Here is a 15,966-nt window from a genome sequence, read left to right as displayed (position 1 = left end):
GTGTATATGTGTATGAGATTCTGAGAAAATTTCAAATGAAGACCTTTCCCTTTGAACATATCTAGGTATCTTTCTCCCGTAAGATCCCCAAAGAAAAAAGGGTCAACAATACGGGTAAATTCTACTCCAAATGCAGAGGCACAAGCAACCTCAGCCTTCCATACTCAGAAGCCATTGAGATCTACCTCCCTTTCACTCTTTTACAAAAAAGGTTAGTAGATAATTACTTTCAAGATCATGGACTCTGAAACCAGGCTGCCTGGGTTCAAATCATGGCTCCTCTACTTACTAGGTATGACCTTGGTCAGGTCATTTAATATCTGTGCCTCATCTCATCTGTGCCTCAGTTTTCTCTACAGTAAAGCGGAAATGATAATAATCTACCTTATAATAATAATAATAGTAAAATACCTTATAGGGTTTTAGAGATAATTAAATGAACTTATGCATATAAAATGTTTCCAGTAGTGCCTACCAGAGAGTAATCACTCAGAAAGTATTATATGTCTTCACATTACTGCTGCTGTTTTATGCTTTTAAATTAATATTTATACACGACTTTATTTAGGGTGAGAAAAATTAATGGAAACTGACAATTCCATTTAAAAAATAATTATCCCTCTTGAATATATTATTAATGAGAATTTTCAGCATCTGTGATGAGTGATTAACAGCAGAGCTGAAACAAGCCCTATTTGTTTTCTGATTTTAGTTTATAATATCTTATGTCCTTTCTTCCAGTCTACCTTCTGTCTCAACTTCATGCTATAATAATTAATTCAGCAAGTATTATTGTGTCCTCTATTTACCTAGCCAAGTCTAGGGATCATTTATTCATAAAGAAAATAGTCATAGGAGGTTACTGTTAAAATGCCATTTGATAGCGTTATCGTTTTAGCAATTTAATGTTATGAAAAAATCCACTTGTAATTCAAAATGCACGGAAAACATGGCTAATTCCCCTATCTTCCGCAGTGTACCGGCTAGCATATCTCCGACTAAATACGCTGTGTGCCCGCCTTCTGTCTGACCACCCAGAACTAGAACACATCATCTGGACCCTTTTCCAGCACACACTGCAAAATGAGTATGAACTCATGAAAGACAGGCATTTGGACCAGGTAAGAAGATCAAGCACTTCAATTCTTCTGTCTAATTACTTGTTAACTAAGCACTGATTTCTTAAGAAAAGATTAGATTCAAATCAGAAATTAGATTAGTTTAGTAGGCTTAATATATACTCACTTGTTGGATACTATGTATTTTTGCTGTGATTGTTAGAAACTAAAGCTTTAGAACTCAAGAATATATTTCAGTAACTTTACTTATTTAGTGAAATAAAAGATGTTATTGGCAGAAATCACTATAGAGCCTGCTGAGCCTACTTTTCATAGGCTTTTTTGCATTTTGGTAAGCTAGATTTCATTTTGGTGGCTGAAAAGCATGAGACTTGAGAATCAGAGGATCTAAAACAGTATATGTTGAGTGAATGAATGAATGAACAAATTAATGATTTAATTAATATATAAAGAACAAGCTCTCATATCCTTCTCTTTCTTCTCTATAACATAGGTTAAGATGGATATTTTTTGGTAACAGCTTTATTGATATATAATTCACATACCACACAATTGCTCCATTGAAATTCACTGGTTTTCACAGAACTATGGAACCACTAAACTGCTTTCTGTCTCTGTGGATTTGCCTATTCTGTACAATATGTGGTGTTTTGTGATTGGCTTCCTTCACTTAGCATAATATTTTCAAGGTTCAACTATGTTGTAGCAGGTATCAATACTTCATTCTTTTTTATTGCCAAACAACAATCCACACTATGTTTTATCTGTTCATTAATTGATGAAAATTTAGGTTGTTTCCACTTTGGGGCTGTTATGAGTAATGCTGCTTTAATCGTTCATGCACAGTTTTTTGTGTGGGAATATGTTTCATTTATGTTGAGTATATATCTAGGAATAGAATTACTGGGTCATCTGGTAACTCTGTGTTTCACTTTTTGAGAAATTGCCAGATTATTTTCCAAGTGTCTGCACCATTTGACATTACTACTAGCAGTGTGTAAAGGTTCCAATTTCTCCCGATCCTCACCAATCTATTTTTTTTTTTATTATAGCCATCCTAGTGGCTATGAAGTGTTGTCTCATTGTAGTTTTTATTTGTATTTCTTGATGTTAAACATCTTTTCTTTTACTGATTGTACATGTAGATTGGAATGATTTCTAATTGTCTTGTTAATTCTTTTTTTAATTAATAAAAAAAAAAACATCTTTTCTTAGTGGCCATTTGCGTACCTTCTTTGGAGAAATGTCTGTTTGTCCCTTTACCCATTTTTTATTTGGGCTATTTGTTTTATTACTGAGTTGTAAGAGTTCTGTGTACACATCCCTTATCAGATATATGATTTGCAAATATTTTCTCCCACTCTGTGAGTTGTCTTTTTACCTCCATGACAGCATCCCTTGAAGCACAAAGGTTTTTAATTTTGTTTACCTCTTTTTTCTTTTGTTGCTTTGTTGTTGTTTGTTGTTGTTGTTAATAAAACATCACCAACTCTGAGATCATGAAGAGTTACCCTTGTTTTCCTCTGTAAGAGTTCTGTAGTTTTACCTCTTGTATTTAAGTCTTTGATCCATTTTGAGCTAGTTCTTGTATATGGTGTGAGGCAGTGGTCCAACTTTTTTTTTTTTTTGTATGTTGGATGCCATTTGTTCCACACCATTTTGTTGAAAAGACTTTTCTTTCTCTGTTGAATTGTCATGGCATGCTTGTTTAAAATCAACTGTAAATATGAGGGTTTATTTCTGGACTGTCAGTTCTGTTTCACTGATCTGTATGTCTATCCTTATGCCAGTGCCACATTGTCTTGATATACATTGTGAAATTGGGAAATGTGAGTTCTCCAGCTTTACTTTTTCAAGATTGTTTTGGCTGTTCTGATTGGATTTCCATGTGAATTTTAGGATCAGCTTGTCAATTGCTTATAAGAAGTCAACTGGGATTTTGATAGGTTTTACATTAAATCTGTAGATCAAGTTGAAATATAGTGTCATTTAACAATATTAAGTTGTGTGAAATATGAATATATGATGTCTTTCCATTTATTTAGATCTTATTTAATTTCTTTCAACATTTTTTTAGTTTTTAGAGTTGTTAAAAATCTTTCACTTGTTTTGTTAAAGTTATTCCTAAGTATTTTATTCTTTTTGACACTGTTGTAAATGGAATTGTTTTATTAATTTTGTTCTCATAGTTTTCACTACTAATCTGTAGAAATACAATTGATTTTTATTAGGAGTTAAGCGAACTTAGCTCCTTTATTAGTTTTTTAATGGATTTCTTAGCATTTTCAATATGTAATATGTCATCTGCAAATAGAAGTGATTTCCTTTTCAATCTGAATGCCTTTTAGTTAATATTCTTGCCTGTTTGCCCTGGCTAGAAGCTCTAGTACAAAGTTGAATGGAAGTGGTGAGAACAGACATCCTTGTCTTGTTCCTGATTTTAGGGGAAAACCATTGAGTCTTTCACCACTAAATACGATAGGCTTTCTCTTGGTGCACATTTTCAAGTTGAAGTTTTCTTCTCCTACTAGTTTTTGAGTGCTCTTATCATGGAGGGGTGTTAAATATTATTAAATGCTTTTCTGTGTCAGTTGAGTTAATCTGTGGAACTTTTTTCTTATCATACTGATATATTATGTAAGTAATTTTCAGATCTTAACTAACCTTGCATTTCTGATCATTGTGTATGTCTTTTTGACAGGTTGCAGGATTTGGTTTGCTAGTATTTTGTTGAGGGCTTTTGTATTTATATTCATAAAGGATATTGGTCTGTATTTTCTTTTCTTGTGATATCTTTGGTTTGGGTATAAGGGAAATACTGGCTTCACAGAATGAGTTGGGAGATGTTCCTGCCTCTTCTAATTTCAGAAGAGTTTGGGATGAATTGGTATTAATTATTCTTTAAATGTTTGGTGGAATTCACCAGTGAAGGCATGTGATTCAAGGCTTTCCTTTGTGGGCAGTTTTTTGTATTTGTTTGTTTTCTTTTGTTTTAAACAACCAAAAAGATATCAGTTTTTCTTTATTAAAATTTCTACGCTAAGTTTAACACATTTTAAACTACGATCAGGTTCTTAATCAGAATACTCAAACTTCATACTATAGTTTTGTACATCTTAAAAACTTTTTGACACCTGAAGATTTAAAATATTAAGAAAAGCACAATAAAACCCTTATGCTTGAGTTAATTTCAAGGCTTTTAATTCACTGTTTGGACAGTTTTAGAAGTCATGAAATAATAGCTAATGTAAAAATTCAAGGTGGTTTAAAACTGTTACCTGTAATTTCTCTGCAACTTAACCCCACAAAGGATAGGTCAAGCCTACTTAAAATTAGGCCTAAGAGTCACTCCCAAGAGAACCTCTTTTGTTGTTGCTCAGATGTGACCTCTCTCTCTCCAGCCAACACAACAAGCAAACTCCCAGGAGTGTGGACCTTCCTGGCAATGTGGGACAGAAATCCTAGAATGAGCTGAGACTCAGCATCAAGTGATTGAGAAAACCCCTAGAATGAGCTGAGACTCAGCATCAAGTGATTGAGAAAACCCCTAGAATGAGCTGAGACTCAGCATTAAGGGATTGAGAAAACCTTCTGTACCAAAAGGAGGAAGAGCAAAATGAGACAAAATAAAGTGTCAATGGCTGAGAGATTCCAAACAGAGTTGAGAGGTTATCCTGGAGGTTATTCTTACACATTAAATAGATATCATCTTGTTATTCAAGATATAATGGAGAGGCTCGAGGGAACTGCCTGAAAATGTAGAGCTGTGTTCCAGTAGCCATGTTTCTTGAAGATGATTGTATAATGATATAGCTTTCACAATGTGACTGTGTGATTGTGAAAACCTTGTGTCTGGTGCTCCTTTTATGTATTTTATCAACAGATAAGTAAAACATATGGAATAAAAATAAATAATAGGGGGAACAAATGTTAAAATAAATTTAGATTGAAATGCTAGTGATCACTGAAAGGGAGGGGTAAGGGATATGGTATGTATGAAATTTTTTCTGTTTTCTTTTTATTTCTTTTTCTGAATTGATGCAAATGTTCTGGGAAATGATCATGATGATGACTATACAACTATGTGATGATATTGTGAATTACTAATTATATATGTAGAAAGGAATGATCATAAGTTAAAAATGTATATATAATCTCTACAATATAGCTTGCTTTTATTGGAATTGTATTGTATTAGAAAACTTCTTGTGAATATGGTGGCTAGGAGAATAATTTCATGATTAATTTCCAGTTGCAGTGTTCCTTTCTTTCTTTCTTTTTGTAAATGAAGTGATCTCTAATAGTTTTACCTGGAATTCAACAGGAAGGAACCCAACAGTAGGTTCCATTTCTTCTGTGTTCTGCTGTTGGATTAGAGAAGAATCCACAATAGTCACAGCTTCCTCCTCAACTTCCATGGTCATATAATCCATGATCAGCTTCTCTTCCTTATCCTGTTATTACTATGACTTCCTCAGTGCTCGCTATTACAGATGAAATGAACATGGGCTTTTCAGAGTACACAATCTGCTTCTTTGTGTAAATCATCCCACCCTGCTCTGAAACTTCCCTAGACACACTTTGGGCCCGGCACGGTCCCCAGGTCTGGATCTACCCTGGGCCACAGTCTGTGAGGGTATGAGAGGAGTCCACAGACTCACCTTCTTGCTGGAGCTGAGGGAAAACAAAAAGGCCTGAGGCTTCCTGTGAAGCTATATCTGCCTGTGGGTGTATTTTTTTTTATTACTAATTGAATTTCACCTTATAGGTGTATTCAGATTTTTTTTTTATTTCTTGAGTCAGTTTCACGAGTTTGTAATTTTCTAGAAATGTTACCATTTCATTTATCTTATTTATTGTTCATTCTGCCTTTATCCTTTTTTTTATTAAGATCAATAGCATTGTTTCTCATATAAGAGATATTTTGAATGAAGGCTAGATCATTGTATAATGATGTAACTTGTAAATATGTATATTTTGCAGAAGTATATTTGGATAAATTCTAGTATATTGGGTTTCAAAACAATAGGCACTTAACACCTTAAGGTTCTACTGCCTTTTACAACTGTAAAGGATAGTCAGCAGTGCTAAAAATTTATAGAGAGAGTTGGTAACCTCCCAAAAAGGTTTTTGTGAGACATGCCTTTGAAATGTATTGAAATAGGAGAAAGATGTGAAATTAGCAAAGAGAATATTGGATGGCATTCTAAATTAGAGGAATTTGAGCTGGTAGGATACCAAACAGAGGGTGACTAGTAGGTATTCTTGGTAAGAGCAGAAGGCTGAGTAAGATTGTTACAGAAGGTAGGAATGCTTAAATTGGGTTATGAAGTTCATATAAATTAAGTAAACCTGAGGTTTTAAAGTCACAGGAATCATTTCAAATTTTACTCATTTTTACATTAAAAATATTTTTTCTGAAGCATAAAATGCTATAGAAAAGTCCATATATCAGAAGAATGCATCTGTAAATTCTGCAGTTGGACTCATCTATATAACCAGCACCCAGACCGAGAAATAAAACATGAGCAACAATCCAGAAGACCTATCTTGCCCCATTCTAGTCACTACAACCAACCACCATGAGTCTCCAGTATTATTTATCTGATAATTTGAAACTTTGTCAAACCTGAATTTTTTTTTAAGGTGCTGATTACATAATTAACTGATTCCAGTTTCAACTTTTCTCTTCCCAGTAACATTTAAGGAACAGGAGCCAAAGTTAAGATAATTTACCAACCAAATGATCAGTCCTAAATAACCTAGAATTGACTATTTGCATTTGGTTCTTTAAATACAATTTAGGTTAAACATTTCACATAGACTTTAAAAATGAACACACAGATGGGAAAAGCTATTGGAATTTAAATTTCTGTTTTTCAAGGCTAAAAGCAATATAGCAGTGCTTTTTTTATCAGAACAAAACCATACAATAAAATTTTGACTGTTTTTACATCACATTTATTTACTAGATTATGATGTGCTCCATGTATGGCATATGCAAAGTGAAGAATATAGACCTTAAATTCAAAATAATTGTAACTGCATACAAGGACCTTCCTCATGCTGTACAGGAGGTAGGTAATCTTCCAGGGTACAATTTTTTTTTATTTGATAATTTCAGTCATTAATAGATAGCACATTTGGTCCTTATTATGTGAATTCGATTTTTACTTAAATTATTGGTTATTTGATTTTTACTTTTAAATTATTGGTTAATTATTTGTAACAAAAATGGAACTTGGAAAGCAAAGTTACTTTAATGTCTAAATTCATATTTTAAAGTTACCAAGAATACTGTACCTCTGCACTAAGCAGGATATTTATATTAAACTTGACATGAGTCACAGGACATTAGATATTTAAGTTATTTTTACTACTTATAGGAAAAACCAGTGTCAATGCAATTTATAAATTAATAATAAACATCTCCATAAATAAGTGCACATTTTATATTTCCAATTTGTCTTCCTTTTAGAGAAAAATTAGTTATGCAAAATATGCTTGGTGTATATACATTCATACTCTTCTGTTTCAGGTTAGTTATGAGTTATTTTCAGGGTTGGAATACCATTTATCATTGGAGTTTTCAAAAGTAAAATGAACCCAGTTTGTTTTTGCTTGTATCTTTGAAGTTGTTTTCTAAATTCTGTCATTAATTGTATGTATCAGAGGCATCCATCTTATAAAAATCCTTTCCTTTTACATAACTAAAATTTAAGTAAAATCTTTCTATCAGAAAAATATAATGCTTTTACTGAGTGTGTGCTTCTGGTGAACTCTCATGGTAAAAGTATGCATTGGAGTGTGGAGGGGAGGATACAGAGATATTTGGGCCAAAGAATGTAGTCAGAATATTGAAGGATAATATTGTTGATGTTTGCTCTACTCTGTCACTTTAAATCCCACCCTATCAGCCCGTCCACTCCTCTCTCTCTGAGGGCCACCCAGCTCTGCTTCTCCCCGGCCAGCCCCTACTGCTGCTGCCTGGGTGCTCCTCCGAATCTTGACTTTGTCCACATTCTGCCACATTTCATTTTTGTTATGAAAGCTGTATTACAAGCCTAAGAAGGCCTTTTTAGATAATTTTTCCTTGTATAATATGTACTTATTACTAGTTAAAAGTATTACAGACTATTAGAAAAGAAAAACTAAAGCGATAAATTAAATTCATTTAACAACTTTTTTACTCTTCTTCCTCAGACATTCAAACGTGTTTTGATCAGAGACCAGGAGTATGATTCTATTATAGTGTTTTATAACTCGGTCTTCATGCAGAGACTGAAAACAAATATTTTGCAGTATGCTTCCACCAGGGTATGTTGAAAGTATTCTTTCGAATGTGAAAATCTAGTTATAAAGTAGTGGATCTCACTAAAGTATTGAATGGTCTACTTTTTGGTTGTTGTTCTAGCCCCCTACCTTGTCACCAATACCTCACATTCCTCGAAGCCCTTATAAGTTTTCTAGTTCACCTTTACGGATTCCTGGGGGAAACATCTATATATCACCACTGAAGAGTTCATATAAGATGTCAGAAGGTCTACCAACTCCAACAAAAATGACTCCAAGATCAAGGTTTGCATTTCTCTTTAGGAAGATGATAGAGAATAAGATGATATTATTTTGATCCAATTATTAAAATATAAAGCTTTATTTTAAATAAGCTAAACTGTTTAGTCACTAATTTGTTTATGTATATTAGATGACATGATAAGATTTGTGGGGGAAAGAAAGAATCTGGTTACTTGGATAGGTTTGCAAATCCGGTCTCATTTTTTCCTGTCTGCTGGGTCTGTTCTTTTGTTAACAGCCTTGAGAACCAGTTTGGTTGTAGGTTTCAAAACACTTTCATATTTTTGTAAGTAGTTATTCTTCTAAACAAAATAGATTACTTCTGGTTAAGAATTTTTATTCTGTAGTTTATTAGATGTCCTGTAAACTCTTTCTGTAAGCCTTATTCACCTTGGTTTGTTATAAAAAGTGATATCTTAATAAGTATAGCTGACTATAAATTATGTGTAGATGACTATTACTGTTAATTAAGTCTTTAGAGTTCTGTCCTTAATTCTGCCTAGGGTCTCCTTATATCACCTTGAGTAGGTCTCTCCACCTCTACTTCAAAAGGGCACTGTGGATCAGGAAAATGTGTGTGAGGCTGTTTAAAATTCTCAGATGAAAGGTTCTACACAACTACAAGTCTTTGTTATCATCCACACATTCAACCGCAAGTACTTTCTGGCTTTGAAGTGCTTCAGTTGACTTACTACATGTTATCATGGATGGTTTGTAACCGCTTTATTTGTATAAAGTGGGAGGCAGATTAGCCACTTTAGTTAATGTGGCAACATCTCAAAAAGTATCAGTCCATATAGTTTTACTTAATGGGCAAAAAATATATACAAGGAGAAAGGAAATATAGTAACCCATTAGAAATCACTTGTGTGATTTGATTCAATTATATAAGTAATGAACATTCATGGTAAAAATTTCAAACTCTACAGAAAAATAGAAAGTAAAAAATAATTGACAATATACAAATACTCCTATGTGTACCATAATTTATTTGGTGCTCTTATGCTAGGATATCTCTGTACTGATAATCAACAACTTATCAGTTACTAAGACACCACATCGTGTATATTTTATTAAATTCACATAGTTCCGCACTGCTGTGTGAAAATGTATGCATAGGTAGCTTTTTAGAGGTGATAATTAATCCGTATTATCCTGCAAATGACAACTATTTACATCATTACATTATGTTGACATCAGTTCCAGGTTTGGATTCTTTGGTAAAAAAGTCAAATTCTGAAAATTCTAACTGATAAATCATTGATCAGATATTAAGAAAGAATCTTAAAACAAAAAGCATACACCTTAACACTCTGTTTATCCAGCATTTTTATTCTAGTTAATCAAATATTGTATATGGACTGAATGGCCACTTAATAAGAATTGGCAGATAATAAAATCTATACATCCACTAGTTCTGTGGGCAAAGATCTAATCTTTGTTGGATTGCTTCAAGCTAATGCTGTTCTTCAGCTTTATTATCAAGAATATGAATTATGTGGTTCAAGCAAGAACAAACAGGTTAATAGAGATTTATGATTCCAGGATATGTAATAGCTTTTAATATATATCCATAGATTCTTACTAGAATTCTAATTGTTACTTAGTTAGTATAGAAAGTTCTTGCCAGTAAAAATTAAATTTCATATGAAAAATAAGAAAACTTTCAATTGATAACATACCCATTGGTTTATGAGGAACTAAGTAGGTTTTGTTTACCCTCTTTAAGTGTGGGCATTGGCAGAGTATATTGTTGCAGACTTAGAGTTCTAAGTAGCTCTTCTTTAAAAATCTAGACATCAGGTTAGTATCTGATTAGACTCGTACTGTTCTAGAATAAGCCCCTAGTGAGTATTATTTGTCAGTGATTCTGGGGTAAAGAAAACCTTTGATTTGGTATTCCTGGTAGTTCAGAATGATGAGTTATATTTATTATAGCATATTTATATGCGATTTTCAATAACTAATTTTTATTTCATCTTAACTTGACAGAATCTTAGTATCAATTGGTGAATCATTTGGGGTAAGTATTTTCTTTGTATGAAATATACTGGCATGCACTTGTAAGTATAAAAGAAATTGAAAATTACTATAATTTGAATTTACAAATACTGCTGTGCAAATATTTCATCCAGGTATGTTGCAGTGTATTTTTGTATGTATGTATATAATCTAACAGGAATATTTAGGAAACAGTTTTGAAGTCACGGATTAGGAGGTTATTTTGACATGAGATACCCCAAAATGTAGCCACCATATCTAAATGATACCAGCCAGTCACTACCTACTGGTCTTCTCCCTCCACAATATTGGAAGTAACATCCCTTATTTTTGCCATATTCCTTTTATTAGAAGCAAGATGGTAGGTCCAGCCCACACTGAAAGGGAGGAGGATTACACAACTGTGTGAATACCAAGAGGTAGGGATTTGGGGGAACCATTTCAGATTTTGTCACACTGCCCCAAGTCAAATGACAAGAGAAAGATAAAAGTTAGTATGCTAAATGACCAAATGTTAACTGTATATTACAAATAGTAAATGTTCTGATATTTAGCTCAAGATGTGCTATGACTCTTAGGCTTCACAAAGGAGATGGTGGATCAAATAAAAAGCTTGAATATGGGTAGGGAAAGAGCAGTGGTCTTCAAACTTTTTTCTTTGCCAAAACTTAAAAGAATTGAGAATATGTCATATGTGCATTCTTCCATATTGTAAAACTGGTAGCTAAACATTTTATCATAAGTTTAATAACTGCTAAAATATATTTAGTTGCTCTAAATGTATTTTCTGTTTGAAACCTTTTTGCTGCAGAATTAGTCATTATTTTTTGGAAAACAAAGCATAATTAGTAAAGCCAGTCCTCATTGTCAATTAAATATGACTTAATTTCTATTAGGAAGTCTAATTCATTTTTTAATTCAAATGAACATATTAATACACATCCCAGAGACAATCACCTTATTCCAGTTCTAAGATAGATAAGGAATGAGCCTTTCCACATGTTCGTCCTTTGGATAAAAATAAGATGTTCCTGCTGTTGAAGGCAGTTTGGCGGTTCCTCAAAAAACTGAATATAGAATTGCCATATGACCCGGCAATACCATTGCTAGGTATCTACTCAAAAGACATAAGGGCAAGGACACAAATGGACATTTGCACACCAATGTTTATAGCAGCATTATTTATAATTGCGAAGAGATGGAAACAGCCTAAATGTCCATCAACAGATGAGTGGCTAAACTAATTGTGGTATATACATATGATGGAATATTATGCAGCTGTAAGATAAAATAAAGTTATGAAGTATGTAACAACATGGATAGACCTTAAGGACATTATACTGAGTGAGATTAGCCAAAAACAAAAGGACAAATACTGTATGGTCTCACTGATATGAACTGATAGTAGTGAATAAACTTGGAATATCTCGTTGGTAATAGAGACCATCAGGAGATTGAAATTGGGTAATTGGAGCTGAAGGGATACAGATTGTGCAACAGGACTGAATATAAAAACTCAGAAATGGACAGCACAATACTACCGAACTATAATGTTAAATGTTATGTTAAAACACTGAATGAAGCTGAATGTGAGAATGATAGAGGGAGGAGGGCTGGAGGCATAAATGAAATCACAAAGAAAGATAGATGATAAAGATTGAGATGGTATAATCTAGGAATGCCTAGAGTGTATAATGATAGTGACTAAATGTACAAAATTTAAAAATGTTTTTGCATGAGGAAGAACAAAGGAATGTCATTACTGCAGGGTGCTGAAAATAGATGGTAATTAATATCTTAAAATTTCAACTTGTGTGTGAGACTAAAGCAAAAAATGTTTTATTTGGTACAAAATTTATATTTTGACTAGTGCATTTCCTAATATAACTTATGTAAACAGCTTGATTGAATACCATAAGTACATGGAACCTTGGGTAGGACATGAGATTTTGTTGGTTTGCCCAGAGTGAAGCCCCGATAAATCCCAGAGTGATTTGAACAGTGAATAAAAAAGTACTTGCAAGGTCCCCTTCAGGGAATGGTGAGAACAGGGAAGAATTCGACTTGCCAAGTTGAATTCCTGATATTCTCACAAGCAGTGTGGACAACCAAAACTATAGGCTGAGCCCCAGTCTTGGGGTTGTTCATACGAAACTTAACCCCACAAAGGATAGGTCAAGCCTACTTAAAATTAGGCCTAAGAGTCACCCCCAAGAGAGCCTCTTGTGTTGCTTAGATGTGGCCTCTCTCTCCAGCCAACACAACAAGCAAACTCGCCACCCTCTCCCTGTCTACGTGGGACATGACTCCCAGGGGTATGGACCTTCCTGGCAGTGTGGGACAGAAATCCTAGAATGAGCTGAGACTCAGCATCAGGGGATTGAGAAAACCTCCTTGACCAAAAGGTGAAAGAGTGAAATGAGACAAAGTGTCAGTGGCTGAGAGATTCCAAACAGAGTTGAGAGGTTATCCTGGAGGTTATTCTTACGCATTAAGTAGATATCACCTTGTTATTCAAGATGTAACAGAGAGGCTGGAGGGAACTGCCTGAAAGAGTAGAGCTGTGTTCCAGTAGCTGTGTTTCTTGATGATGATTGAATAATGATAGAGCTTTCACAATGTGACTGTGTGATTGTGAAAACCTTGTGTCTGATGCTCCTTTTATCTACCTTGTCAACAGATGATTAGAACATATGGAATAAGAATAAAGAATAGGGGGAACAAATGTTAAAATAAATTCAGTTTGAAATGCTAGTGATCAATGAAAGGAAGGGGTAAGGGGTATGGTATGTTTGAATTTTTTTTTCTGTTTTCGTTTTATTTCTTTTTTTGAATGGTTGCAAATGTTCCAAGAAATGATCGTGATGATGAATATGCAGCTATGATGATATTGTGAATTGCTGATTATATATGTAGAACGGAATGATCAAAATAGGAATGTTTATGTTTGTAACATGTTTTCTGGTATTGAAAAAAATAATAATAAGATGTTGCTCCTTTGTTATTTCTTACCAAAACTCTTTGCTTTGCTGTCACAAGTTCCTCCCTCAGGAATTATAAATCTTGAATCAACTTCAGTAATATGGATAGACTCAAATATTTAAGTCTTTTGGATATTTGATTTCTAATTTGAAAAACTCTGAATTAACATCATTTTAGTAAATACCATTTATCAATGATGGTTTAAAAATAGATAAACCACAAAATTAGACAACATAAAACTTATAATTTATATAATAAAAAATTATCATTTCTGGAAAGCTCACCTCTTGCCAAAATTGTGACCTTCCCCTGTGGTTCTGTTATACTCTCAAAAAAAGAAAAAAAAATCTGTTAAAAACAGTCTCCAGAAAGCTGTTCTGACTTTGTATGCTTCTGAGAAGTTAGCCCCAGTTTTTTATGTGAGTGAATTCTGAAAATGTGGTAGCAAGATCTTCAAAATCAGAGTTGTTGGAAAAGAGCATGAGCCTCATGGGAAGAGACAAGAGTGGTAATTAATTATGACAGAATGGGGTTGGCATTACTCTGATTTTGAGGTTTTTTTATATTTCTTATTTGGTCAAAGCAGAAAATTAAAATGAAGTTATTATCTCTGCCTGATTTTTGACTCACCTCAAACTACAATTAAGGGTTGTTAACTACAAAATACTGGTATTTGATGATTTAAATGAAAGAATTCTGTAATTCATAGACTTCGGAGAAGTTCCAGAAAATAAATCAAATGGTGTGTAACAGTGACCGTGTACTCAAAAGAGGTGCTGAAGGAAGCGACCCTCCTAAACCACTAAAAAAACTACGCTTTGATATTGAAGGAGCAGATGAAGCAGATGGAAGGTAGGAACAGTTTTTAGACTGCTAGAGCAGCTCCTGCAGGAGTCAGGCTGGTCATCTGGAGAACCCAGGCCCAGCTCTGCTCCTGATTTGTACTGGGAAGTTGTAAGGATTACCCAAAATGACAGATATGAATATATTCCAAAGTTAAGTGCCCACCATACAAATCATATATCATGTATATGAATTTAATGAAATCATCAGATGTTTAAAATTTGACCTTTTTAAAAAAGCCATTGCTAAATGTTTAGTTCTAACATTAAATTTTAAAATGCTTACTCTTGAAAATATTAACCAATATTTTATAAGTACCACTGGAAAAATATTGTAAAATCATTATGATATTTATATTTTAGATTAGTTTATAAACTTTTGAAATTAAAACCTATTCACTAAAGTAATAACATAAAATAAGTCATTGAAAGCACCATAGTTAATGGAAATTTGAGCCTTCCATTTCTACATATAAATATGAAATATTTTACTTTTTTTTTTAATCTGCAGTAAACATCTCCCAGGGGAGTCCAAATTTCAACAGAAATTGGCAGAAATGAGTAAGTATTTATCATTTCAGCGTATGAAATATAAAGAACTTTGTTTCAATTACAAAAGATCTTTTTACTTTATAAAAGAATACATTCATATAATTAATTAGCAGAGTTTCTTATACATTTAAAGTATAATTCAATTGAGAATATATTATTTACCTGCACATATTTGTGGATTAAATGTATGATTCAAAGTGAAGATCATCCTCACCCTTTCTAAAGTCTTTCATGCAGGAAGATTAAGAAGTGAAACATGGCTTGACCACATCCTGAACATAAATGGCTGATTTTGGAAAATGTTGTAGGATTGCAGAACTATGATGAGGAACTCTTAAGAGTGTTGAATGTAGGACAAGGTTTTATAACCTTGTGCATCATCACCCTTATTTAAAGATAATTTAATCTTTATTATTTTGCCATGGTTGAATTTTCCTAATTTGCAACTTTAAAAAATTAATTGCAAAAAAGTTTTCTTTACTGGCAATCAGAATCTTGATAAAGAACACAGATTTCTTTATCTGAGTTATGCAGAATGACATAAATTTGGAATGTTAAGCAAATGGAATCCTGTCCTAAACCACTAAAAAGATTAACCCAATTACAGTAGATTTTATAGAATGAAAGCACATAATAAAGAGATCAACGTTTAGTAACTGCTACTGGGCTGTCTTAGGTAATTATGATGGTAAGTATGGTGTTTCTTGATCTCTGATGTTAGACCCATTAATATGAAAAGGAACTGGAACTTAGAAAGAAGAAAAATATTTAGGAGATACAAACTTAAAACTATCATTCCAAGGGTCATAGGACATAGCAATAGGAACAATACCAATTAGAGTTCTCCCAACGTGACTTTTTTAGATACCAACTTTGGAATTAAAGCTAAATATACCAAACTGTTAAAAACTTTTAGTTATAAACAAATCTCATTT

The 15,966-nt window shown here is 33.3% G+C and overlaps 1 protein-coding gene across 11 annotated transcripts in view; it reads left to right on the top strand.

The window, feature by feature from the left end:
* RB1 (RB transcriptional corepressor 1) overlaps positions 1-15,966 on the top strand; it is a 217,807-nt gene that overhangs the window by 193,960 nt on the left and 7,881 nt on the right. For all 11 annotated transcript variants that reach the window (XM_077158230.1, XM_077158231.1, XM_077158224.1 and 8 more), the window contains 8 exons: positions 66-211; positions 976-1,121; positions 7,052-7,156; positions 8,283-8,396; positions 8,494-8,657; positions 10,647-10,677; positions 14,347-14,489; positions 14,991-15,040. In XM_077158230.1, the coding sequence (XP_077014345.1) occupies positions 66-211; positions 976-1,121; positions 7,052-7,156; positions 8,283-8,396; positions 8,494-8,657; positions 10,647-10,677; positions 14,347-14,489; positions 14,991-15,040 (899 nt within the window). The remainder of the gene's footprint in view (positions 1-65; positions 212-975; positions 1,122-7,051; positions 7,157-8,282; positions 8,397-8,493; positions 8,658-10,646; positions 10,678-14,346; positions 14,490-14,990; positions 15,041-15,966) is intronic.

The sequence above is a fragment of the Tamandua tetradactyla genome, chromosome 4 (assembly GCF_023851605.1).
Source record: "Tamandua tetradactyla isolate mTamTet1 chromosome 4, mTamTet1.pri, whole genome shotgun sequence".
Lineage (NCBI taxonomy): Eukaryota > Metazoa > Chordata > Mammalia > Pilosa > Myrmecophagidae > Tamandua > Tamandua tetradactyla.
The sequence above is the reverse complement of the archived record's forward strand: the minus strand, read 5'-3'. Positions and strand labels throughout refer to the sequence as shown.